The sequence below is a fragment of the Micropterus salmoides genome, unplaced genomic scaffold (assembly GCF_014851395.1).
Source record: "Micropterus salmoides isolate LMB-PRFRI ecotype aquatic unplaced genomic scaffold, ASM1485139v1 Ms_hic_scaffold_11, whole genome shotgun sequence".
NCBI classification, from domain to species: Eukaryota; Metazoa; Chordata; class Actinopteri; order Centrarchiformes; family Centrarchidae; genus Micropterus; species Micropterus salmoides.
Genome location: NW_024040152.1, coordinates 7,408,285 through 7,435,310, shown reverse-complemented (window position 1 = coordinate 7,435,310; position 27,026 = coordinate 7,408,285). Strand labels below are relative to the sequence as shown.

At 40.6% G+C, this 27,026-nt stretch overlaps 1 protein-coding gene across 1 annotated transcript in view; it reads left to right on the top strand.

Annotated features, from left to right (window-relative positions):
* The window catches only part of LOC119897088 (inactive phospholipase C-like protein 2), a 46,530-nt gene extending 22,399 nt beyond the window's left edge, over positions 1–24,131 (top strand). The window contains exons 2-6 of the mRNA XM_038710647.1: positions 1,839–4,316; positions 5,439–5,642; positions 9,903–9,978; positions 14,818–14,927; positions 19,154–24,131. Of these exons, the coding sequence (XP_038566575.1) occupies positions 1,839–4,316; positions 5,439–5,642; positions 9,903–9,978; positions 14,818–14,927; positions 19,154–19,372 (3,087 nt within the window). The 3' untranslated portion in view covers positions 19,373–24,131. The remainder of the gene's footprint in view (positions 1–1,838; positions 4,317–5,438; positions 5,643–9,902; positions 9,979–14,817; positions 14,928–19,153) is intronic.
* The last annotated feature ends 2,895 nt before the right edge of the window (positions 24,132–27,026 follow it).

Here is a 27,026-nt window from a genome sequence, read left to right as displayed (position 1 = left end):
TTTCCTTGAGACAGTACTGATTATTTTAGTATGTGAGGTATTCACGTCTCCGTTTGATTACATAAGAGGCAGTGAGAGATTTTGAGTATTTCAATAAACCCTAAAGGAAAATTAAGATCAAAGGTTTCTACTGGAGTGCAGCCTAAGGAATTCTTAACTTGGCAACATCATATAGTTTACAAAAATTTCATTTCATTCCTTTTTGTGGTACCATTAAGCTGCCACATGATGATTAACAAAGGTTTGGCTGGTGCTAAGTCTGTGAAATAAATTTGAATAATCCAAAGTATAAAATTATTTTATATCTTATTTTATATTGTGCTGAAGGAACCTGCTGCAGTGGAAAGAGCAGGGTTCATTGAAAATGTCGGGAATGTGGCTGCCGTAGATGACTGGATTTGTGTGGGCGATAGTCTCTGAGGGAGGTTTCCTGTTGTATCTCCTTAATATACAGTGACAGGTACCTTAAGTCACCCAACAAAGTTGCTGCTGTGATTCGGCACAGAAAATTATCAGAAGGAACAAAGAGGAATCAGGAAGGAAGGACATGACATGTGTTCTGTTGTATTGTTCTGTAAGGTAGATACAAATTTGGTCTGTCTTTATGTTGAAAACTTGAAGGCACAATATTTAATCCTAAATCCTACTGAAAAAGACATCTGTCATGCTTAAAATATTTTAGTGAAATAGGTATTTTGCTGAAGGCAAAAAGGTGAATGCCTGTATTCAGATTTTGTTCTTATTCAAGTGTCCATGTCAGTCTAATTACAAGCAATGCATAGGCTGGCCTGTGTATGAGTATGAATGTGAAATAATTTCAGGGTCCCATGCTTCTCCTTCGCCAAAGTGTTACATTTTCTATTGGATATTCTAAAATCCAAGATATAGCTTGCTCTTGCTAGTTTCTCCAAAGTTGTCTACCCCAGCTGGGAATGCTTGCAAACAATGGTTATCAAACATTACTCTTTTTAGACTCAGTTGATTTTGTTAGCTAATAATGAGAAACGGCCCTTTTGGTCAAAACCCTTCCATCTTCACACTGTTAACTTTTCAAGAAGCAAGAAAACAATACCTTTATACAGCTGGCCTATTTCTCTCAAATACTGTCCACAAATCTGTCAAAATCTGTGTTAGTGAGCACTTCTCCTTTGCTGAGATAATCCATACGGTGTCTGCCATCTGCCCTGTGCAGTTTGTGCAGAAATTCTTTGGTTATGCAAACAAATAGTTGCAGCAGCTGTCCGGGTGGCTGGTCTCGGACCATCTTGGAGGTAAAGATGCTGGATCTGGAGGTCCTCAGCTGGTGTGGTTACACGTGGTCTGAGGTTGTGAGGCCAGTTGGATGAACTGCCAAATTGCCTTTGGAAACTGCTTATAGTAGAGAAATGAACATTCAATTCACGGGCAACAGCTCTGGAGGACATTCCTGCAGTCAGCATGCCAATTGCACGCTCCCTCAAAACTTGCGACATCTGTGGCATTCTGCTGTGTGATGGAACTGCACATTTTCGAGTGGCCTTTTATTGTGGCCAGCCTAAGGAACACCCATGCAATACCCACGCTGTCTGATCAGCATATTGATACGCCACACCTGTGAGGTGGATGGATTATCTCGGCAAAGGAGAAGTGCTCACTAACACGAATTGTAAAAGATTTGTCAACAATATTTGAGAGAAAGACACCTTTTGAGTAAATAGAGAAAGTCTTAAATCTTTGAGTTCAGCTCAGTGTTGCGTTTATAATTTTGTTCAGTATATTTAATAGTTTAGAGTCTTATAAATCTTTATCATTCAAATTCTATGAAAGATATTTATGCTCTATGTTTTGTTTCCTTTCAGGATGGCTCAAGACAACGTAAAGAAAGAAAGAAGACTGTCTCATTCAGCAGCATGCCCACTGAGAAGAAAATCAGCAGTGCAAGTGATTGCATCAGCGCAATGGTGGATGGCTCTGAGCTGAAGAAAGTGAGATCCAATTCACGCATTTACCACCGCTACTTTCTCCTTGATGCCGACATGCAGTCTTTGAGATGGGAGCCTTCAAAGAAGGAATCAGAAAAGGCCAAAATTGATGTCAAATCCATCAAGGAGGTTCGGACAGGAAAAAATACAGACACTTTTAGAACTAATGGAACCTATGATCAGTTATCAGAGGACTGTGCTTTCTCAATCATCTTTGGGGAGAACTATGAGTCCCTGGACTTGGTGGCAAACACTGCAGATGTAGCCAACATATGGGTGACAGGGCTGAGGTACCTGATCTCCTATGGGAAACATACCTTGAATATGATAGAGAGCAGTCAGAACAACATGCGTGCATCTTGGCTAGGTGAACTTTTTGATGAGGCAGACGGTAACAACAGCAAACAAATAACAATATGTGCTGCTGTGCAGCTAGTCAAAAAGTTGAACCCCGGACTTAAAAATGTGAAAATAGAACTCAAATTCAAGGAGCTTCACAAAGCTAAGGACAAAGCAGGTTCTGATGTGACAAAAGAAGAGTTCATTGAGGTTTTTCACGACCTTTGCACCAGACCAGAAATTTATTTTCTCTTTGTTCAGTTCTCCAGTAACAAAGAATTTCTGGATACCAAGGACTTGATGATATTTCTGGAGGCAGAGCAGGGTATGGCACAAGTCAGTGAAGACACCAGCTTAGAGGTCATTCAGAAATATGAACCGTCCAAAGAGGGCCAGCTGAAGAGTTGGCTTTCTCTTGATGGGTTTACCAACTATCTTATGTCTCCAGAGTGCCATATATTTGACCCTGAACAAAAAACAGTATGCCAAGACATGAATCAGCCCTTGTCCCACTATTACATCAATGCATCCCACAACACATATCTGATAGAAGATCAGTTCAGAGGTCCCTCTGATGTGACTGGGTATATCCGTGCCCTCAAGATGGGCTGTCGCAGTGTAGAGCTGGATGTGTGGGATGGACCTGATAACGAACCTGTTATTTACACTGGCCACACGATGACGTCACAGATTGTTTTTCGCAGCGTCATTGATGTCATCAACAAGTATGCCTTTGTTGCATCCGATTTTCCACTGATGCTGTGTTTAGAAAACCATTGTTCATTAAAGCAACAAAGAGTCATGTTTCAACACCTAAAGAAGATCCTTGGAGATAAGATTCACCTAGATCATCCAAAACCTGAGGACTGCTATCTCCCCTCCCCCTCTGAACTGAAGGGAAAGATCCTGCTGAAGGGTAAGAAACTGAGCACGAACTGCACTGCTTCAGAAGGTGAGGTGACAGATGAGGACGAGGGGGCAGAGATGTCTCAAAGGATTGAGTCTGCGGAACAACAGACTACTGCACCCAAGAAATTCCAGCTGTCGAAGGACCTCTCAGATCTGGTGACCATGTGTAAGTCTGTTGAGTTCAAAGACTTCCCAACATCTTTCCATAGCCAGAAGCACTGGGAGCTCTGCTCTTTCAATGAGGTCTTTGCAAGTCGCTGTGCCAGTGACTTCCCAGGTGACTTTGTTAACTATAACAAGAAGTTCCTAGCGCGAGTTTACCCTAGCCCCATGCGGATTGACTCGAGCAACATGAATCCACAAGATTTCTGGAAGTGTGGTTGCCAGATTGTGGCAATGAACTACCAGACACCTGGCCTGATGATGGATTTAAACATCGGTTGGTTCCGTCAGAATGGGAACTGCGGCTATGTGCTGCGTCCAGCGATCATGAGGGAGCAGGTTTCATATTTTAGTGCAAACACTAAAGATTCAGTGCCTGGTGTGTCTCCACAGCTCTTACACATCAAGATCATTAGTGGACAAAACTTCCCAAAACCCAAAGGCTCAGGGGCCAAAGGAGACGTAGTAGACCCCTATGTGTATGTGGAAATACACGGCATTCCTGCTGACTGCGCTGAACAAAGGACTAAAACAGTCAGCCAGAATGGGGACAACCCTCTCTTTGATGAGAGCTTTGAGTTTCAGATAAATCTCCCCGAGCTTGCAATGGTGCGTTTTGTGGTGCTAGATGACGACTATATTGGTGATGAATTTATCGGCCAATATACAATCCCCTTTGAGTGTCTCCAGCCAGGATTTCGCCATGTACCACTGCAGTCTCTGACAGGAGAGGTTCTTCCACATACCTTATTGTTCGTTCATGTGGCTATAACCAATCGAAGAGGGGGCGGCAAACCACACAAAAGGGGACTGTCTGTGCGAAAGGGCAAGAGGAGTAGAGAGTATGCCAGCATGAGAGTGCTATTGATCAAGGCTTTGGATGATGTGTTCAAAACAGCCATACTGCCACTGAGGGAGGCAACAGACCTCAGAGAAAACATGCAGGTAAGACATTTAAATGAAACTCCCATCATGCTTATTGTGTTCACTAGTATCCTCATTCTCTGATGTGTGCACTACTAAGCCAACAATAACTTGAACTGTATATGGCAAATGCATTCCAGCATGTTTTTTCTGTGAAAGGGTAGACTGAAAAAAAATGTAACCCCAAGTCAAGTATAGATTATAACCAGATTTATTACAAAGACTCTTGAGCATCTAAAAAGGCTCCCAATATGGACAGAAACAGAAAACCACCAGACTGAATCAGATTTAATCAAATCCTCATGTGTTGCACAATAGTCAAAACCGTGAAACAAGTTGAGATGAGATTCCTGTTTAAATGGTAGATAACCATAACTTCTAATGTTAAAATTGGAGAAGGTTACAATGGGATGGAAGAGCTCACAATCTTGTTGGAATTGTGACATTTGTTATGATGTTAAATCACTGCAGCTACAACAGATGATGAACATGGCCTTTAGCAAGCTGTTAACTTGTTTGAATCAAAACATTTTGTTATTCCTCCCAATCCGGACAAATCCAGAGTCATCCTGAACCAGAGTCATCTTTTCTTATATTAAGATAGCTTTGTCACCACAGGGATCATGACCAATTTTGTCTTATTCATGTCAATATTTATGTCATATTTGTGGTCTTCAGTCTTCATTTGAAGGACATAGGACATTTCATGAGAAATGCTGTACTGGATGGTCAGAACACTGGTCTCATGTTGTGTTCCTTCAGGCATTGTATTAGGATTTATTTTGGCAGCCCTGTTTATATTGCAGTCATTGTGTGATAACAAGTCACTGGCCTTGAGACTATAACACATCGTGGCCGCCCTGTCACAGTTCCACCCTGTTGTTTATATATGGTTTAAATTTGGCCTTTCACAGGAAGGTTAGGATTTGTGAGCGTGTGTGTGTGTTTGTTCCATTTCCATGTATAACTGGTGTCAGTCCAAAAGGATTCAGTGTTTATGAGTAGCTAACAAGCGCCAAAATGAAAGTTCTCACAGGTAATTAGTAAGCTTCCAGCCACTTCCTCTTGGGTGCTACTCTGGGGTTGTGGTTATATATTTAAATCAGATCAATGCTCAGCTGTTATTTCTATCTTCTTTTGCAGAATGCCATTGTTTCCTTCAAAGAGCTGTGCGGCCTTTCAGCAGTGGCTAACCTGAAGCAGTGCATCTTGGCCCTTTCCCCTCGACTGACTGGACCTGACAACAGCCCCCTTCTGATGTTCAACCTCAATGACCAGTACCCTAATTTGGAGCCCCAAGGCCTGCTATCAGAGGTCATCAAGAAAGTCGTCACCACCTATGATATGGTGAGTAGTAGTCAGAAAGAAATGTTCACCATATCTGCACAGAAATAACATCTGGGAGCAAAAGTGATACAAGCAGATGAATCAGAAAAATTACCATAATTAAAACGCGAGAGGAAGAGAGACAAATCGCTGATCTGTGCGAGTAAAATATAAAAGTTCAGTTTAATCGGCTGATGTTTTTCTGATGTTCTTATGTGGGCAGCAGAGCACAGAGAGAAAAAAACTTTATTTCTCAACATATGAACTGTAGTTTAAGGGGGATATGGCTATCTGTGTATACATGTATCTATATCTGTCTGTTCATCCATCCATTAAAGAGCGAACCAAGCGAACTGACTTTGATTCCAATCAAATCAATACCACGCTTTGCTGGACTTAATGGGGACATGCAGAGATGGTTAGGTAACGGACTAGAGCTCTGTTAAGTAATAAAATCAATGTTCACAAGTTATGCAACATGCCATTGACGCAATTCCCAGACAATGCCATTATCCTTAACATATCCTGTTCTCTTACATTGATTCTCAGCACACTAGGAGCAAGTCAACTTTCTATTATTATTTCAGGCAGGAGAAAGAAATCCCCAGTAAAAATTCACTGGCAGAAATACAGCAACAAGTGCAACTACTTTGAATAATTTTGCATTCAGTAATTAGTTTGTTTTATCAGATGCATCTTTATCCTTTTGGCTGTAGCACTATGTCCCCAGAATATTTATTCAACACGGTAAGATTAGATTCCGTGTTTAGCATCACTGTCTGAGCCCAGCTGTTTTTGGTGTCCCACATTTACAGTGTGCATAGAGATAGAAAACCTTGTAATATTGCAAGGACACACATCATTTTAAGTTTGATACATTTGTACTATACTCTGACAGTCTGTGTGGCACTTTACACAAAGACGAGAGGTGTGCATACCTGTGTGACACACGTGTGAAGAACTGATAAATAAAATTACAGATTTAATTTATACTGTGACAGAAAAAATGGGTGTAGAAAGTGTGTGAAGGAACACCAAAACACAATTAAGTTTTATCTGCACCCAGCTATGTTAGTTTTATAGTACTGTTCATCCCCTGGGACTCAAAGATGATCATCTGAAAAGGGGGTGAAGCTGAAAAGACTCAGATGCAGACCGATTAAGGTGACCCCTCTGCTCTATTTGGACTCAGGAGTGGAGGGCTAGTTAATTGACCCTGATGGAAAGAGCGGCAGGAAATTTGAGTTGGAAGAAAGAAAAGATAAAATGATGGGTGTTTGGGGACCAAAATTGAATAAATTAAGAGCACGGGCTTAAGTAGTGTGAAGCCAGAGGAGGCGGAGCAGGAAGTTGCACAGCTGAAGGGGCACTGACAAGTACAGGCACAAATGAAACGATAAGAGCCAAACTTAAAGAATTGTAAATAATGTATAGAACAGTACAATTAGAAATTCAGATACTGGGAGTATCCAGGCTGTCTTCCTATTTAGCAAAAATAGAATCTGGATCTCAATCCTTGCCCATTTGTGTGCTGAGAAAAAGGTGGAGAGACTCGGCATGATGCCAGATTATGGCCTCAGATAATATGGTCTGATTTCTGTTTTTGTTCTAAACAGATGAACTAAGGGCGCTGCCTGTAAACCGACATGAGTTAGGACAGCGCAGTCTCTCAAACACTGAACTGAAGGGGAAAACAAAGCCCATATGTTAGTCTCTCTTTTGTCTAACAGTAACCCAATCTTATTTTTTCTATGGCACTTGAATATATTAGAACTATATATAAATGTTAGTTCCATGTACTATTATTCATCTGTATATCCTGCATATCTCCAATAGTTTTGTATTCATAATTAAGGTCTGTTGTGTTTGGGTATTATGTAGTATTTCCCTTTAGTTTTTACTAGTTATATGCATACAAAGCTAACATTACCATAAAAATGTATGTGCACGTGTCTTTTGTTAAATGTGGGTTTGTTATAATAATAATATTAATAACAACAATAATAATAATAATAATAGAACTAAACATACTACTTACCAGAGGTAGTCTTTAGTGTGAAAATGAGTCCACCCACTTACCTTATAATGTGCCTTTAAATACATTTGAGATGCTGTGTCTGCCACCAAGACAGCAATTTCTTCTCCCATCGGGGAAGTAATCACAGTGTGCGCGACAGCTCTAAGTGCAGCAGCTGCAGCTGCGGAGTGACACAAACAGCCACAATCACTTAATCATGACTGCTTGTAGCATAACATGGTTGTGTTCGGAAACTGTAACTGTCCCCCGTACCGTACACGTTAATATCAGGGGATGTACTGCATGTAATCATGCTAAAAAGGCTGCATGTTTGTCTTTAGAAAATCCCTCACTTGGCCATGCCCTCACTAATTCTTTCAAAAAAATTGTGATGATGTAATGCAGGTTTGAAACTTGTGGAGGTAATTGTATGAACTTACTACAAGGAAATGTCATAGCACTAAAACAAGTAGTATCAGAATTCACGACTATCCAGTGAGACTTGGTTGGATAAACAAATTTCCCTACCACAATGCTCTTAAAGGATAAGCCTGGTCTTGATCTGTATTTTTCTTACTGTCAATAAGTTTAATGAAATGACCCAAACCAACGATGTGTTAGGCTTACTCTCAATAATTTGAGTTCTTGACTTAGTTTGTGGCACTTACGCCTGAAGTCTATTGGTTCCTACTAATGACATAAATCTTCAAAAATGGGTTACAAATAAATACAGTAGTTTCACTTTTCAAATAGGGTCAGTAATTTCTTAACAGCTGTGCACTGTACTCTTAAACAGTTCCTCCAACAGGATTAACCAGTGCATGTATGGGGGGATTAATACATATTTGGTGTTCTTGTCAGTATTGCCAGCAGCAGGATAGTGTATGTGGGATTGACTCAAAATAAACTACAGTTCCCATCTTCATAGTAATGAAGGGTCATTTATGTGTTTTTAATAGTTTATGGACAACTATGGAGCACTGTGGCAAAGGGGCTTTGGATGTACACGCAATAAAATAGAATATCACCAGACTAAAACTAAATTGTCTGCAGGAGGAATATGAGGATGCTACTAATTAAAATCTTTGTATTTCTGAAAGAAGCTTCCTTTTTTCACATTTCCCCACCATGCTGTTCCTGACACCTCCCTCCCCCTCTCCCCTTTCTCTTCTCTCGCTGGCTGGCCACAGAGCTGGCATGCTCCAGGGATCGATCTCAGGGAGATGATGTTGGTCACTATTGTTTTTCACAGAGTGGCTTTGTTACACTGGGCTCTAATGAAAGGCTGTTTTTCTTTTCTGCCTTTCTGTCTTGGCAGGTGAGCAGGGCAGCCTGTCTTTGTGACATGACCTTGCAGTGCACTTAAGTCACTTAGGGAGTGTACAAGTCAATTACAACACAAAGACCTCCATACCCAACAAGCACTAATTGAAATAAAAAACATAACATTTGAGTAGTGCATAGCCTCTCCTTCAGATCAAACAATTAAACTATTACTAATAGTAGTAATAGATAGTTGGAGAGAAAAATCCAGATGGTCTGTCAGGCACCCTGTTCACTCCGTGTTTATTTACCTCTATCTGTGACAGCCTACAGCATCACTAACCTCTGTGCAGCCATCCTTTCCTGTAAGGAAACCAAAGGCTTTTTTTAGGGTGGTGTAGGGAAGGTGTGGTGTTAGCATGTTTTATGTAAATAGATTCCCAAAGTCTGTCTTAACGACCACCACGAGAGTTTTAACAGTCTGCCGGTCAGCATAGTTTTTGCACTCAATTAAGGCTGATCATAACACCACAGGAGATAAACATAGCATCATTCACAGCTGCAATTTCACAGATAACCCAGTAGTGGTCTGCTTCAAAGTGACTCATGTTTACGTTTTACTCTCATCATAATGATATGAATTTGATTATGTGCCTTTTCTTTTTTTAGAGATTCTTTCAAAACCGAGCATTGTGATTGACAGTAATATTTTTCTCCGGAAGGCAAAAAGATACTGTTCTTGTTGGAAGAAAACAAGTATGGTAACTTTTAATAAACACCCTAATTGCTTGTGCCTCCTTCCCTCTAATTTTGGCTTTAAAAAGCGCAGTTCAGCGACCACGCCCACTGATGTGCCTCTTAATAACAGGTTGTTTTTGTGAGCCCTCCCTGGATAGAAACACCCGGCCACCAGACTGAGAGTGCACTCTGCTTTATTGTGGGATGCTAGTTTTGCTGATGTGGAAAATTAAGGCAAATATGAACAGTATGTCTCCTTTCAGGTGATCCAGACCAGCAAGACTCTGCTGGAGAACTTTGAGGGGATGTATGAGAAAATTCTACAAACCCAAAAAGCAGGTAAGACATCGGTCAGATGGCAGAGGAGAACAACCATGAAAGGCTGTTTCCTGACACCATTAGACAGCTCCTGAATGTTTCGTATGTCCCCGCCATCTCTTTGAAGCCACACAACGCCGATCACTCAATTTGAGTAGAGCTGATTATACTTTGGTTATTTCCATAAGTGGAATTGCCATTTGAGACATGTTCCAAGTATCCGATCCAGTCACCATTTCCCTTTGAAAAGCTATGGTTCAGACAGAGGTGTTTAATTCACACCAGTCACAGCCTCTGTGCTATATTCTAATTACAAGGTTCAGAGAGATGAGAATGAACTGGAGCAAGACTACATCAAAGCTAACAGATGGCAGTCCATCTAGTTGTCCACCAGACACGCTATACTATTTTGACCTTCATGTGTGTATTTTATTTGTTTACGATGTTATTGCTTTCTTAGCCTAGTGTAACATAATGACTTAATGTGGCCAGGGGTAAAGTAACTCCACTTAGCCTTTCTGGGAAGCAAAGTTTGATTGGCAGCTCATGAGTGAAGGCTCTGCTGGATTCAAGAATATGCACGCAGACACAGTCTCAAGAGAGACAATGCTGGCATAGTATGCTGTCGAAAGGATGGACAGCTCTCTTCCGTCTTGTTTTTTTTCTTTCTCTGTTCTCCTGTTAAATTCAATCTTCATTCTCAGGGGTCTGCATTAGGGTTGGTCCGATAGACGATGCACCCCCCACCCCCCACCAGCAAAAAAACAACTAAAATTTTCATATCATACCACCATGTGAAAGCAGGTTTTAATGACCACGAACTAATTATTGTTTTTAAGTATGCGTTGCACCTGCATCGGAATTCCCTACCCTAGCTGCACGTCGGTTTATTAATTACGCAGCCGATCGAACAACTGAAACTAACATCTGCACCCTGTGTGTTCACTGCTGCTTTACCTGGTCCACGCGTAAAATATCCACCGCGTCTTGTAACCCAAGTTAATAGTCTACAAGACCCCCCCTGTTAATTTTGACATTAATGTTCCATCTAAATAGCATTGAAGGTTAATTTATGATTGCCTGATGGAAGCGCTAAGTGAGATTAGGAGGGAGGAAAGACGGACCATCATTACCACGGCTCAGCTTTATTGGTTCTTTAGATGGATGATTTGCAAAATATTCCATTTCTATTGTCTTGGTACATCAGAGAGGGGGACTGTCTTTGAGCGAATGCAGATCAAAGGCTTTGTGGTGGGGGTTTTTTGTTTGTATTTTTCCTTGGTGTTTTCAGTTGGACCACCTTCCAGCCCTTAACAATTACCAGTCAGTGGGTTACTGGCACCAGAAAGATCCCCCCTTCAAAGCTTCAGCTCACATCTGTGCAGCTGGAAATTCTATTTTGGCCGTTACTGGAAAATGGATACTGTGAAATGAGTGAGTTGAGTCTGCATTATTTAGTCATTATGGCCCTGTTCATCTGTACAGCCTTCGTCAGCATCTTCTATTTTTTGAGACCACCTGCTGTTTTGCCAGCAGTGAACAGATCTACAGTATGAAATGTACAAAATGTACAGATAATATTACACACCATTTGATTCGTAGAGCAAGTGTGCATTGTGAACTGTTGTGCTGCCTGAATTCTACTTGATGCTCATCCTTCGTGGGACTTATTTATGTCATTGCTTAGAAATAATTGTACAAAAGTACAGGTCTACCAGACATTACTGGATTGTCTACTTCATTACTTACCTATCTTTACAAAATGGCATTTCATCATGAGTAAGTTTCAGGGCAGATTAATCTATAACAGGATCTGCTTTAGCTATCCTTTTTGCAGAGTTTTGGCCCTTTGATAAATGCCTCGTCAGTGTGAATCATTCTTTTATATGACACAATAGTCAAATGAATAATAGCAGTGAAAACGCTCAAGTAGACAAAACCTTTTTCAAAAGCTTCCACAGAAGCTCTGCGGGGCTTTTGGTCTCAAAGCGCCATAATATATGATTACCTAAAATCAGCTGGAGAAGATTCAACAGCCAACAATTGCAAACTAGGACACAACAGATGGCAAACTGATGAACTTGAACATTGACTTATTTTCCATCCTGAACTGACAATTTTATCCCAGCGGTGTGTGTGTGTGTGTGTGTGTGTGTGTGTGTGGTTTCGTGTACTTGTCTGTTGTGTTGAAACTGGGTCAGTACAAACCCAATTCCCCCTTTACAGCAAGCGGAACATTCTAGCAGCAACAGCTATTAAAGTTGTGAATAATCCATCACATCAGCTCAGACAGGGCCCACTTTCCCCAAAGAAAAAAACACCCACACAAAGGCAGTGTCAGAACAGTCAGGTGTTTGCAGCTCAAACATGGATGTCACTTCCCTCACCGACACTCACTTAGGTTCCATTTAGCATTCAGGACAGCTGGATGGCTGAACCTGCTGCAGACTAACAAGACCATAAGATGTTCTTAAATGCCAAGTGAAAAATGATTGTGTTCTGCCGAGCAGACTGAAGCTGCAGTGACATTTTTCAGAATGCAAAGCAAAGAGCAACTGTTTGTGTTACACAAATTAAAACACCAAGGTCATTCAGTATGTAGGGTGGTGTGTTACTATACTTTGTTTTGTTAAGGTTATCTTTTTTTATATCAAGGATTTCTTTACTTACTTATATATAAGTTACTTATATATATAATTTGATAATCTCTTAATTGGTTTTTAGTCATTTTTGCCAAACAAAAGATGCCAAACATTCACTGGTTCCAGCTCAAATGTGATGGTTTCCTGGTTTTCAGTGACATATGTGATGTAAATATATGGGCTTTGGACTGTTGGTCAGACAAAACAAGTAATATGAAGAGGTCACCTTGGCCTCCGAAGAAATTGTGATGGGTGTTTTGTTCATATTTGTTTGACATTTCATAGAAGACGTGATTAGTTAATTGTAACAATAACCAGCAGATTCATTGATCATGAAAATAATTGCTAAGAAGACCCCATAGTTTATTATTATCAATCAATCATGGTTTACAGCTTTTCCTCCCTCTTGCTCTTTTGGTGATATTCTCTGGTATGAGTCGATACAATTAAAACAATTATCAATAACCTTCCAGTAGATAAATGGCACTCCATACTGTAGTTGTTTCAAGCTGTGATACATGCGAGGATCAGCCTTTAATGTACAGTTGCCATCTTGCAGCATTACCTCACAGAGATCATAGCCTGAAATGCCTTGCTGAGATTGAGCTTCCCCCTTTCTTGCCTGCCAGACTCCATAAAATGTTGCTAAGCAACCTCCAGAGTGTGTGTGTGAGTGTGTGTGAGAGAGAGAGAGAGAGAGAGATAGAGGAAGCTGTACACCTTCATCACAGTCATGGTTCACGTGCACGGCAGCAACTCAGCAGCTCTGTATTTCCAGAAAAATGACCTGAAATCGAAGAGAAATATTAAATGTCTGTCAGTAAATCCTGTCAGTTGTTTGAGGTCATATTCACGCCTGAGATTTGGTGGCAGACTGGTAGCCTCGCCTGAGAGGCTCTAAAACAGCTCAACCCCACATCTATTATGGCGATTTCTTACGAAGGGGGGTCTCTCTCACGTGCACGCCACGTTTCCATGGCAACAGCTGCAACAGGGGACCCTCGCTGATATCAAGAGCTACAAGCAGAAATGTGCATGTTCACTGTAGGAATTTCCATTGCAGAAGGGTGTTACGCAGTTATGGGCTTTGTACGTAGCAGGAACTCCATCTCCCTTTGGTTTATTTATCTCGCAGGCTGTGGTTGCCTGTTGCTACAGTGTCAGTGCTGCACTGTAAAGCCAGCTCGACATTAAACATGTCCTTACCCAGACTCAGTCACGCAAAGGGAAAGAAAGGGAGAGGAAGAGAGGAGGTGGGAAAGCTCCTGAGGACACAAATCCCTCCTCTGTTCGATGTCTTGATGCTAATCCACAGTGAAAGAACGTCATGTCTGTCTGCCTACACTGCATCTCTCCTCTGCCTCTCTCTGTTTCCGGGCTGCTTTCTTTTCCCTCTCATCCTGCCTCACTGCTTCCTTCCACTCTGCTTTTTGTTTTTCTGTCTGCCTTTCAGTTGTGCCTTTTTGCTTTCCCTTTACTAATTCAGTTTTTTTTTCCTATTCCTGTCCCTTGACATCCCATCAACATATCGCTGGGATGTGCCACAGCGCTTTACCCTCCACTAACTTCTAACCCCAGGATACAGATTTCAGATTTATGACAGTGAAGCAAGGTGTTGCTGAAGGAGTGCACACATGCTCAACAAACTGTTCCCAGTTGACAGGGACAACACCATGAAAATTAATGCAACACTGTGTGGATTGTTAAAAACCAACAGTATGTATCTTACTTTATTAGCTATCAAATACTGACTTTCTATATAGAAATAAATTTGGTCACACTTCCCTCTATCACAATAATGCTTGTCTTTTTTTTTCCAGTCACATCTGCTATCCACAAAATAGTGAGAAATCTTAACATTGTGATGGCATGTGCTTGTGCAGTTTCCCTTCTTAAAATCTAAAACCCAACCCTCGGTCTCCTTAATTTGTTCTGAAATTCGCACCAGAGAGAGAGGAATCCTCCTCCACAACCAGAGACTGTACTTCCACTTACTCAACCCTTCTGCTGCAGGAGGAGACTGTGAAATGTTGACAGTACATGCCAGTGTCTTTGCTCTAATGTATTTCCTCACAGTGACAACAGGCTTAGCACCCAGTCACATCTCCCAGACTCCAGTCACCTCACAGCTGGTTGCTCTTCTGTCTCACAAAACCACCATGAATTCCAACCATAGAGAGTGACTTCACACTCGTTCTCATCTGTCTTTCTCTCTCAGCGATGGAATTTCATGTGAATCTCCATGACTTGGCCGTGAAGGAAGGGTTGAAGGGCAGGAAGCTGCACAAGGCGGTGGAGAGCTTCACATGGAACATCACAATACTGAAGGTGAGATTGTCATTCACAGCAGGCAGTACGTGACCACTGTGTAACTCCATGCAATAAATAGTTTTCAGAAATTGTCATGTGCAGTTGCCACATTGCACACAGTAATATGTAATGTGTTACTTCCCACATGCTTGCAAAATAAATAAAAACATGTCCAGTAGCTGCTGTAGGAATCTTACTATGCGTCATTCCAGTTGTGAACTCTCCTGTTAAGGCTGGACATTTCCAAGCACAGTTGTCATGGGGAGCACAAACACCAATTAATGAGTCCTTATCTCAGTTGACATCTCCTAGGAATCTTTCTGTATCCTAGTAAGCAAAGTTGGTTAATGAAAATAAAACCAAGTGATGCCTCTCTGGTGTTTAATAGACAAGCTTAGTAATTCTCAGACAACACCGGAGTTCCCCACCCCCGCAGCCTCCGATGCTGGCAAGCAGTGCACTGGCTGTAACCAGGCTGTAACTCGGGACAGACTGGGCCTTTTTCCGACTTGTGAGTTTGGTCTGAAATGCCATTTCACAGATAATTCCTGAGCTGACTGGTGGCTGTGTGTGTGTTTCTGGCACCGATCGGCACAATACGCTTGCCTTACTACACATGTCTTTCTGTTGTGCATTTTTCTTGTCTGGCAAAGTGGCGGATGGCCCAAAGATTTCAATCGCCACCACCATATTACCCGCAGGTGGCGGGTGCTACTTTCATTCTCTGTGTGAAACTAAAGGTTCTGTAGAGTCAGCTTCTGTCAAACTTAAGGCCATTACACAACAAGTCAAGGTAACATGCAAAGTTGATGCTGCGTCTGCAGACTGCTTTCCTCTTGGGTGTCACGTGACCAGAGTGTAATCGCAGCCTTTGCGATTAGAAAATCAATTTTTTTCACATCACAATATCGCAAATGCAATTAATCATACAGCCCTAATTAGTAGTGTGCAGGGGGCTTCTGTGCTCTTAATTCCTTTAAACCAATGATGTTCTTAGACAGGTGCACAGAAAATAAGCAACTTTTAAACTAGTGTGATTACTGCTACTAGCTGTCATTTCTCTCTCCAGGGTCTGAAGTTAACTTTTTTTACTGCCTGCCACTGTGGCACACACGTGTTTTTTGGGGGGGGGTTTTGCTTTGTTTGTGTGCTAAATAACATTCAGCGGGTATCATTTAATGTAAATTATGTTGTTATGAAATGTTTAATATACACTGAACAAAATTATAAATGCAACACTGTTTTTGCCCACATTCATCATGAGCTGACCTCAAAGATCTAAGACTTTCTCTATGTACACAAAAGGCCTATTTCTCTCAAATGTTGTTCACAAATCTGTGTTAGTGAGCACTTCTCCTTCGTCGAGATAATCCATCCATCTCACAGGTGTGGCATATCAAGATGCTGAGCAGACAGCATGGGTATTGCACAGGTGTGTCTTTGGCTGGCCACAATAAAAGGTCACTCAAAAATGTGCAGTTCCATCACACAGCACAATTCCACAGATGTCGCAAGTTTTGAGGGAGCGTGCAATTGGCAAATTGCAACTTCGCACAGCCATTGAAGAGGAGTGGACCAACATTCCACAGGCCACGCAGTGCAACACATCTCCTTTACATAGATTTGATTGGGTTGTTGATTGTGGCCTGTGGAATGTTGGTCCACTCCTCTTCAATGGCTGTGCGAAGTTGCAATTTGCCAATTGCACGCTCCCTCAAAACTTGCGACATCAGTGGAATTGTGCTGTGTGATGGAACTGCACATTTTCGAGTGGCCTTTTATTGTGGCCAGCCTAAGGCACACCTGTACAATACCCATGCTGTCTGATTAGCATACTGATATGCCACACCTGTGAGGTGGATGGATTATCTCGGCAAAGGAGAAGTGCTCACTAACACACATTTTGACAGATTTTATTTTGTGAACAAGATTTGGCCTTTTGTGTACATAGAGGAAGGCTTATATCTTTGAGGTCAGCTCATGATGAATGGGGGCAAAAGCATTGCATTTATAATTTTGTTCAGTGTATTTACACAATCACTCCACCTTACTTAATCACTAACAACCTGGGATTTCAAAGGTACCTCAGACAAGACACACAAAGAACACAAGAACTTGAAGTTCACCAAAGAGTAAAATACAGTCAGTGCTGAAAACAAAACCCACATTTCAACTATCAATGAATGGGTCCTTATCTCAACAAAAAGCGCCTCTTCTGGATCCTCGCAAACAAACTAAAAACTAATTTTGAGTTTTAATACAAAAGTCGGCCAAAAAAAGTCACTAGTCTACCTATTTTAAGCCTCTCTGTGCTTCATGTATTTTCTACACTTCGTGTATTTTTCTCACCTTTTCAAACTCCACTGACACAACAAGTAGTAATTATTGATGAATGACCTTCTGCATATTTATCTGTGTTATTTGCACGTTGTTAATTAAGATTACCTTACAAGTAGCTCAGCTATAATTTATATTTTTTCCCCAGTTGAGTTGAGTCAGTCAAGTTTGTGTTAATTCACTGCGCGTGCTGCATTTCCTGTCCATGTTTAATCTGGGGCTCTACTTATATGGATCTTATCGTTGGCAGGCTTACTATTTAAAAAGAGAGATTTTTAAAAGTACATCAAGTTATCGACTGGAGGTCTTTAAGATTTAAAAATGACCTCCATCCAACAAAAAGTACAAAAAGTTTCCAGAAGCCATTTTCATACATGGAGAACACAACATTTCTGGCCTCATTTAACTGTCAAAGTGACGGCTTCTTGTCATCCAGACATGGGTATCCATTGCGTAAATGTTCCTTATGGCTTTATGCAGACATGACCTTTATGGAAATGGCAACAATCCTTGCACGATATTCAGCACCTGGTGCGCAAGAAAGAACAGATCTGCCGAGGTGGAAAGAAACTATTTCACGGATGTGTCAGTGATTGTTATTGAAATTATTTTGCCATCATCCTTAATCAATGACTATTGTCAGTGGGAGGTATGCTCTACCTGCCGTAATAAATCCCTGATAAATTCTCATAAATTTATATTTTCTGCTACCTATTTTCTAATGTCAGAAAGTGCATAAGAATAGAATGACAAGATGTTAGGCCTCACTCCAAAGCATGCTTTATGTGAAATATTTTGCTTGATTTTCATAATTTCATTAATGAAGTTGCCACAAATGAAAAGCAAAAACATGGAAAGAAAGTGATGGTCAGATAATTATTATGGTGGAAGGAGGTTAAATTTTTTTTAGATATCATGAGAAGAATCTCCTCAGCACCTTAGCATTGGCTCATTTAGGATGTTTTGTTTATTAAACAACTATATTTTCTTTGTGCATAAGAGGGATACATGATTCATTATTATTGCTTAAGATATGCATTTAAGCCCTCTTTTTGTATTTAACCTTGTGCCACCTGACCTTTTTTGCATTAATGTGAAGACTAGGCGATTCGTCAACGTAGTCGATTACGTAAATATGTCGAATCGCATTACGTGCGTCGAACACTGAATCCGATGTTAGCAGGGATTCCCCCGGACAAGCTCCAGCTACAAGACCGCGCCTTCGGCCGTCTAAAGTCTGGGAGTATTCTAGACAGACACTCAGCAACGTGCTGCTCCTGAGCAACTGCTGTCCACGAATACGTGAAACAGCATGAACACGTGAAGCGAAAGTATCCCGGAGCACAGATGGCAGCGCTGCAAATCGTGTTTACTTTCCGTCTCTACACAAGCACGGCACATTATCACCACACGTAGACACTTATAATAATATATTTTAAGTAGTATTTCTTCATTGCCTTCATGTTAAAAGTAATTTCTACCCACTGCTGCATTTAAGATATGCTACTATTATTGTCATTATTCTAATATTCTTCTTCAGGATGATTGAATAAAATATTGATTAGATATGTTTTTGATATTTATTTTGGATAGATTGTTATGTTAATCGAGTAATAGGCAACTTTTGTTTCTTTAGAATTCACAAAATTAGTCGTTAGATTAATTGACTAATCAAAGAAAAAATCATTAATCATCTTGAAAAATAATTATGTACAGCACTACTGACGAAATTTTAAAACAAACTTGTGCCTTAACTTGTTACTGGGTCTGATCAAGTTCGAATTCTGTTGTGACTTTTATTTAAAAGTTAATAAGTTATTATATTGACATGAGACAAAGATGTAAAACTGCCATTACATTTACATATCGAGGTGCGATTGTGCTAACACTTGTCAATATTCCCTCAGGGTCAGGCAGACCTACTGAAGCACGCCAGGAGTGAAGTCCAGGAAAACCTCAAGCAGATCCACTATGCTGCGCTCACCTGTAACCTGAGTAAAGGCGGACCAGTGGGTAGCTCCTCCGGCTCAGAGACGAGGAACAGACGCAGCCTCGAGGCCATTCCTGAGAAGGCCATTCCTGAGAAGGCCACTGGGGAGGAGGGGCTCACTGATGAAGACAATTAAAGACCCCCCAATCCTGCCCTGGTGCTCTCCTGGCACCCCACATTCAGACCTCTACTCTGTTCCTGCCTCTTGAGCTCAAAACCCAAAGCTCTCTCTCTTTCCATCCTTAAGCACTCTATACCCTGGCATCATCGCTCTACATACACACCAGTGTTTTTCCACATTCCATCATGTACATTCCTGTATCCCAAGCACATCTGTAATTTCTAACTTCTGCCTCGTAATTGTCAATACATTGCCAAAACTACTCCAAGACACAAATCCTACCCAAGTTAAGATCACACAAAGTTTAGAGAAGTGTGGAAAATTACTGTCATTTATTCTAAGTCTTAAAATGTTTAGGAGCTGCACTGAAAGCTGGAAAAGCATGACACATTTTAAACATTTGCTACACATCTGAAGCTGCCTAGCTGTTTTGTGCACACATTATATAAATACCAAATCTTAACATCCAGCAAAAATATAACTTTGGGGGATTATCAGTGCCAGACATAAATCCTAATTTTCCCTAGCATAAAAGTCAAACCTCTTAATCTACAGTCCTAATGCATTACTTTGTCGCCTTGACTCTTATTTCCTTGAAGAGCCGAGTGAACTACCAGCCAAGTGACCATTTAAGACATTGACCTACTGTTCAGAAACATTGTACTTCTACTCAGCAGACCAGGATGTTGCCTGAAAAGAAAGAGTCCTTGGATTGTTGTGACAGATTTCTTAAAAGCACAATTTTTTTGGAGTTTTGGATGTAACGGGACAGAAGGAGCGAAAAAGGGGAAGGAACAAAAGTGTCATGAGAGTAAAGAGCTGTTTACAATACTGAAATTGTTCATCATCTTGTCTGCCAAAATAGTATAATATACTATGTGTATATATGGAGTTTCCTGTTACCTTTTTTTCTGCAGAGTGCATCATTTTATTATTGTATACTTGGAGATTTAAGATTTATTTTATAAAAGATATATGAACATGTCTGTGGGAAAACAAAACATTTTATTTGTATGTAGATATCTGATAACGAGGGATGTCACTAGAAAAAGTGACCTCAAGAGTTTTCCCGGCGGAGAGCTCCTACATGTCGAGACAGAAGGACTAATAGAATGTATTCATACTGTTTGTGGTGCAAACAACAGCAAAGGCTCAAAAATCACAACCAGCAACTGAATGAGAAAGGAAAGGAACCATGACTGGGTGTTGATAACATGCACTCAAAACAGTTTTCACACATTTTCATATTTCAGCATTTCATTTGGCCTTTATTTTGAGGGCACTGAAAATAAGTCACTTGGAGTTTTGAGCCAATTCAAATGTATGCTCTGAATTTTCTACCAATGTAAAAACTAATTTCGCAGTTACTTTTAGAAGTCTACAACCCATAAAGTGTGCCACATTTGTCTTTTCCAGGTGTGCTACCAACCAATTCCACAGTTGTTTAAAACACCCCAATGAGAAATCAGCCCTGAACAGTTTAAAAACAAATTCCCTTGTTTACTTGTAATCATTTGGTACAGTTATCTTACTGTGCAGAATGATTGAATACCTCTCACAGGAAACTAGCGTGATGTGTCTGGACTGCACACTGAATGGGAGGTCATGTAGAAAACAAAGACAGTGGTGTTATTTTAATCATGCAGTTTAAGCTATTACTTGTTTGGAAGATGTTTCTCTGTTCAGTACTAAAGAGCTTCGCCATGTTTTATCTTGCAGTGCACTGTTAAATGGAAATTGCAGATCACCCACTTACAGTGGTGTGTAAAAGTATTTGCCCCCTTCCTGATTTCTTTTTTTTTTTTTGCATGTTTGTCACAATGACATGTTTCAGATAAAACAAATTGAATTATTAGACAAAGATAACACAAGTAAACACAAAATGCAGTTTTTAAATGAATGTTTTTAAAATTAAGGTAAAAAAATCCAAACCTACATGGCCCTGTGTTGGGGAAAAAGTGATAGCACCCCCGGTTAAAACATAAATCAACTCTGGTTTATCACATCTTTGGAAAGCTGAGTTCAATTTCTCTAGCCACACCCAGACCTGATTACTGCCACACCTGTTCTCAGTCAAGAAATCACTTAAATAGGACCTGCCTGACAAAGTGAAGTAGACCAAAAGATCCTCAAAAGCTAGACATCATGCTGTGATCCAAATAAATTCAGGAACAAATGTGAAATAGAGTAATTGACATTTATCAGTCTGGAAAAGGTTATAAATCAATTTCTAAAGCTTTGGGACTCCAGCGATCAACAGTGAAAGCCATTATCCACAAATGGCAAAAACATGGAACAGTGGTGAACCTTCTCAAGAGTGGCCGGCCGACCAAAATTACCCCAAGAGCGCAGCAATGACTCATCTAAGAGATCACAAAAAAACCCACAACATCCAAAGAACTGCAGGCTTCACTTCAGTTAAGGTCAGTGTTTAACTCCACCATAAGAAAGAGACTGGGCAAAAATGGCCTACATGGTAGAGTTCCAGGTTGAAAACCACTGCTGAGCAAAAAGAACAAAGGCTTGTTTCAGTTTTGCCACAAAACATGTTGATGATCCCCAAGACTTTTAGGAAAATACTCTGGACTGACGAGACACAAGTTGAACTCTTTGGAAGGTGTGTGTCCCAATACATCTGGTGTAAAAGTAACAGCATTTCAGAAAAGGAACATCATACCAACATTAAAATATAGTGGTGGTGGTAGTGTGATGGTCTGGGTCTGTTTTTGCTGCTTCAGGACCTGGAAGACTTGCTGTGGTAAATGGAACCATGAATTCTGCTGTCTACCAAAAAATCATGGAGAATGTCCAGCCATCTGTTCGTGACCTCAAGCTGAAGCGCACTTGGGTTCTGCAGCAGGACAATGATCTAAAACACACCAGCAAGTCCACCTCTGAATGGCTTAAGAAAAACCAAATGAAGACTTTGGAGTGGCTTAGTCAAAGTCCTGACCTGAATCCCACGGAGATGTTGTGGCGTGACCTTAAAAAAGCGGTTAAGGCTCAAACCCTCCAATGTGGATGAATTACAACAGTTCTGCAAGTTGAGTGGGCCAAAATTCCTCCACAGCGCTGTAAAACACTCATTGCCTGTTATCGCAAAAAGCTTGATTGCTGTTGTTGCTGCTAAGGGTGGCTCAACCATTAGGTTTAGGGGGCATTCACTTTTTCCACAAAGGGCCATGTAGGTTTGGATTTTCTCCCCCCCCCCCCCCCCCCCCTTAAAAATAAAAACCTTAATTTGAAAACTGCATTTTGTTTACTTGTTATCGTTGTCTAATATTTCAATTTGTTCTGAAACATTTCAGTGTAACAAACAGGCAAAAACTAAATCAGGAAGGGGGGCAACACTTTCACACCACTGTACAGTGTTTTGATATCTTGTCTGGGGAACCAATGTGCAGCACATATTGGCCAGCCCTAGTGGTACCGGTCTACCAGACAAATCAAATGCATTACAACACTTTGCTAACCCTTTTGTAAGAATTTAAACTCAGGTCTGGTGAGATGGATAATGGTTTCATAACCATTCCTCGCGACAAAGTATTTCATCCAAAATTGTCCTGTGATTTTAATAGTGCCGCTGTTACTAACTACAATCTGCTATATCAGTTGACAGGTAGGGTTTCTTTTTAAATCTCTGTACCCATTTGCTGCTTCAATAGTTCTCTTGCTTGCTATTCAATTAACAGTCCAAATGTCTTATTTCAATATTAAGTTATCGTTGCTAGAAGTTATATATTCTTTCTACTGGTTGGACAGAGGATATATGAACATGTGAAAGATCAGTATGACATGTTTGCCATCTTTACATGATGTACACTCAGTTTCCACTTTATTAGGTACACTGAACTAAAGTTACACCAGTTTAGTATGAGCACCATGCAGTACAGGCTGCATAAAGGTTATGTTTGTTGAATCTGCCTTTAAAGAAACGTTTTCAATATTATGGTCACTTTAAACGGTGTAGTTTGTAGTACTGTCGAGTTGTATTGAATTCTAAAGAGAAGTGTTTCTAATATTGTCCATGTTTATCAATGAACGTAGGCTAAATATTTAAAACACAAATACAATTCTACAGCCTCCAAACTGACCATAAAGTTGAATCAACGCCTCTCTAACACAGTCTTGACAAACACTGACCATCATAACCTTCATGAAAGTAGAATTGACTGTAGAGCTGTTGTATGAGACAGCGTTCTTTTTAGCCAGGTGTGCCAAATGAACGGGCATCTAACAATTGAGTGTATGTGGGCTTGCAAAATTAGGCTCAGTGATTTGGAAGATTTTTCTGGCCAGTATTACAATTGGCCTGTTTATTTTTGGGGTTTTTTTGTGCCCCAACTAATATTGATTGACAACATTAATTTAAACTATTGATCAACAGCAAAAAATCAATAATTTGATGTTCCAAGCATACAGTAAATGTCCTCTTGACACAAGGCATTTGGACTGTTGAATGAAGCCCAAGCATTGGTGTGGTTTTTTTTTTTAAATGTTCATCTGGAGCTCTGTTATCACCCCCCACCCCCCTTCTGCAGCTCACAATGTTGTGCTCTTTGGTCTTACATATTGTCCACTCCTGCAGATCGCACGACCCACAACAAGACATAAGCGGTCTTCAAAATTTCAGTGCCATGCCGGTCGGCATATTTATAATTCTTGTTGAAAGGATGGATGGGGGAAAGCATTTCAACTGTATTCCAGTCTCATCTCTTTATCTGTCAAGTCCAAAACAACAACAAAAAACTCAAAATAAACAATGTTGGATAGATTTGTGTCAATTATTTGTTCTAAAAACGGCATGAACAAGTAATGTTCTGTTTTTACACCCTGTATTGACAAAACAGATTTTTCCCAGATCACACCAGCAGCTTTCTCCAGTACTCGACAAGCTCTTTCCTAAACAACTGTTACGTCTGTGAAATCCCATCATCTGCTCTCTTACTGCCCAGTGGTTGGCACTCTCCTCCCTGCAGCAACCCCGGTCGATGCTCCACTCGGCCTCGACTCTTCAGCTGTCCTCCCCTCAGGCTGCACCGTGTTGGACTGACCTTCCCTCTGTAGTCACCACTGCTGTTATTCCCCCATTGTAGGCAGCTATGAAAAGTAATTCACATCCGAGCATCTCACTGAATCACTTTAGTGTCCTTTCCCCTTGCTCTAACTGAAAGAATAAAAAAAATCACCCTTGGGTAAAATGTAACTCTTGATTGAAAAGGAATATTTAATCAGTTTACTTTCCTTCACTGTGTTTTTGACAGTATTCAGACCTGAATATTGGTCTCTAATCCAGAAATTAAAACTCAGTCTCCTGCTCTTATTCCACTCTCAATTAAGTGCCCCAAATGCTAAACGTTAGCCACAGTTAGTGTGTATATGCGGTAGTTATGTTTGGTGCAAGGCCACATGAGTGTGTGATTATTCATTTTTAAAGGACAGACACACCTAGTCCTGACTCTCCCAGCTGTTTTTTTTTCAAAGCTGGAGCAGTGCGTGCATCAGTATTGATTGGTGGAGCAGAGAGAGCCGGGGGAAATACAGCTTCAGATGGATCTTCCTCCAGCACACACACACACACACGTATGGACGCAGAGGTAACCAACAAAAGCAGGCACCGTTTTATGAACACGCCAGCTGTGTAGTTACTGATGAGCACACATAAACTTTATCTGTATAGTGAGTCACAAGTGCTTTGCACAGGGTAAATTATGCTTAGGGTCACTGACTGCAAACGCTCAATCATCATTGACTTTAATCCAGACCTTGGAATAGTCAAGAGATTTGTCTGTGTATCCAAGATTATGAATTTGTACATAAAAAAAAAACTATAAAATATAAGCTGACTGACCCAGTTTTTTTTTCTTTAAAAGTAATCTTAAGTCTTCAAATTCCACCCCTTTTTTTAAATAAATCAGCTGCCAGCCATTGTTGATTTAAAAAAAAAAATGGTAGTTAACCTTTATGACCTCTCTTATCCAGAGTTAAAAGCCTACCTGTTGTATCACCGACCGATAAGTTGTGCAAACATAATATGCATACAAGACTGTTCCTTCTGCTCCATTGCTTCAACAGACAGTTCAGCAATCCGTTAAATGCGTGTAAAGAACATGTAAACTGCTCAGAATGGCCCTCTAATGCACGCTGTAAAGAGCTTTTTACAAGCCTTAGTGTGTCATAGAATGTTGATTTAGTAAAATGGATTTTAGTAGGCATAAGAGAGTTCCAATTGAGGCTTTCTGTTTGCACCTTTCAAGCCATAGATTGCTCTTTTTGAGAATCCTTAAACTTAAACTGTTATGTAATGCCAATGACTCTGAACTTTCTGAACAATGAGTCGACAGATAATTTCTTGCAGCTTTAAACTTGTTTTATCCAAACACATCTTCTTGAGGAAATGGCAAAAGTGCAGGTTTAGTTTGCTGACTTTAAGTGAGACGTATTCTTTGTTGAACAGCTACATCACCTGAAATGTGACAATGTAATAGCAGTTGTTCTGATGTCAAAATATACACCTCAATGAGTCAAACTTTGGTATTCTAGATTGTAGGAAAGCAGACAGCATTATCACTATTTAAAGGATTGAGTTCTTAAATGGCAGAAGAGCCTAAATAAGAACCTTTGTGGAGAGTTTTGACAGTAAACATTGTCTGGAATGAATCATCCGCTCTCACAGAAGGCAGACGAGACCTCCTCGCCGCTGCAAGAACTCACAATGAATTCCCAAAAGTAATCAACAGCAGCACAGAGACGATGAATGGACGGACGGATGGATGGGTCTGGCCGCGAGCGCTCAACTTAAATCATCTGCGTGTTTACGGCAGAGCGGTGGCACTTAGACGAGCTGTGCGGGAAATGTTTGGACAATGTGTAAAACAAAAAGGCTGTGCAGCACATGCTCTCAGTGAAGATGTTTTCTGTTTAGATCAAGTAGATGTCACAGTATCCAGTGGTAGCACCGCCGCTGGCAGAACACCGCTGCCCTTGTCACCGCTGCCGGTGTTGGTGGAGTTCTCTGCAGCCAAACAGGGTTGACATAACGTGACAGCCTCCAGATACCTTTTACAGATGAGGTTCCAAATGCAGTAAAGGTCAGTGAATGCATCACACTCAACCTCCACCCCTTCCTCTCTCTAACACCCTGTTTCTTCTCTCTTCTTCACTTCTCTTGTTGTTCCTTCAGTTTATTGAGCCATCCTCCTTCCCTTCCATGTACTGTTCAGTAGCAGTGCTATCACTGACCTGTGAGACAGGTCCTGTGGGCTATACAGTCAACATAATGGAAAATGACAGGACAGCTACATATCCCCATTGTAAAAGGTTCGGACAGCTTTGGAGTGTTTATTGTCTTTATTCAACTGGAATAAACTGTATATTAGTGTAATATTGTTAAGAAACATTATCTACAGTGAGTGAGACTTGGGTTCAGCAGGAAATAATTTTCTTGATTCATTGATTTGTCATTTTGTCTATTAAAATGTCAGAAAATAGTGAAAAATTATTATAGTCAAAATTTCTTGTTTTATCCAACCATCAGCCCAAATCCAACAACATCCAGTCTACTATTATATCTGAGATCTGACATAAAAGCAGCAAATCCTCACATATAAGACGTTGAAATCAGAGAATGTTTGGTAGTTTTGCTTGAAAAAGTAAAATCATTTGGCCT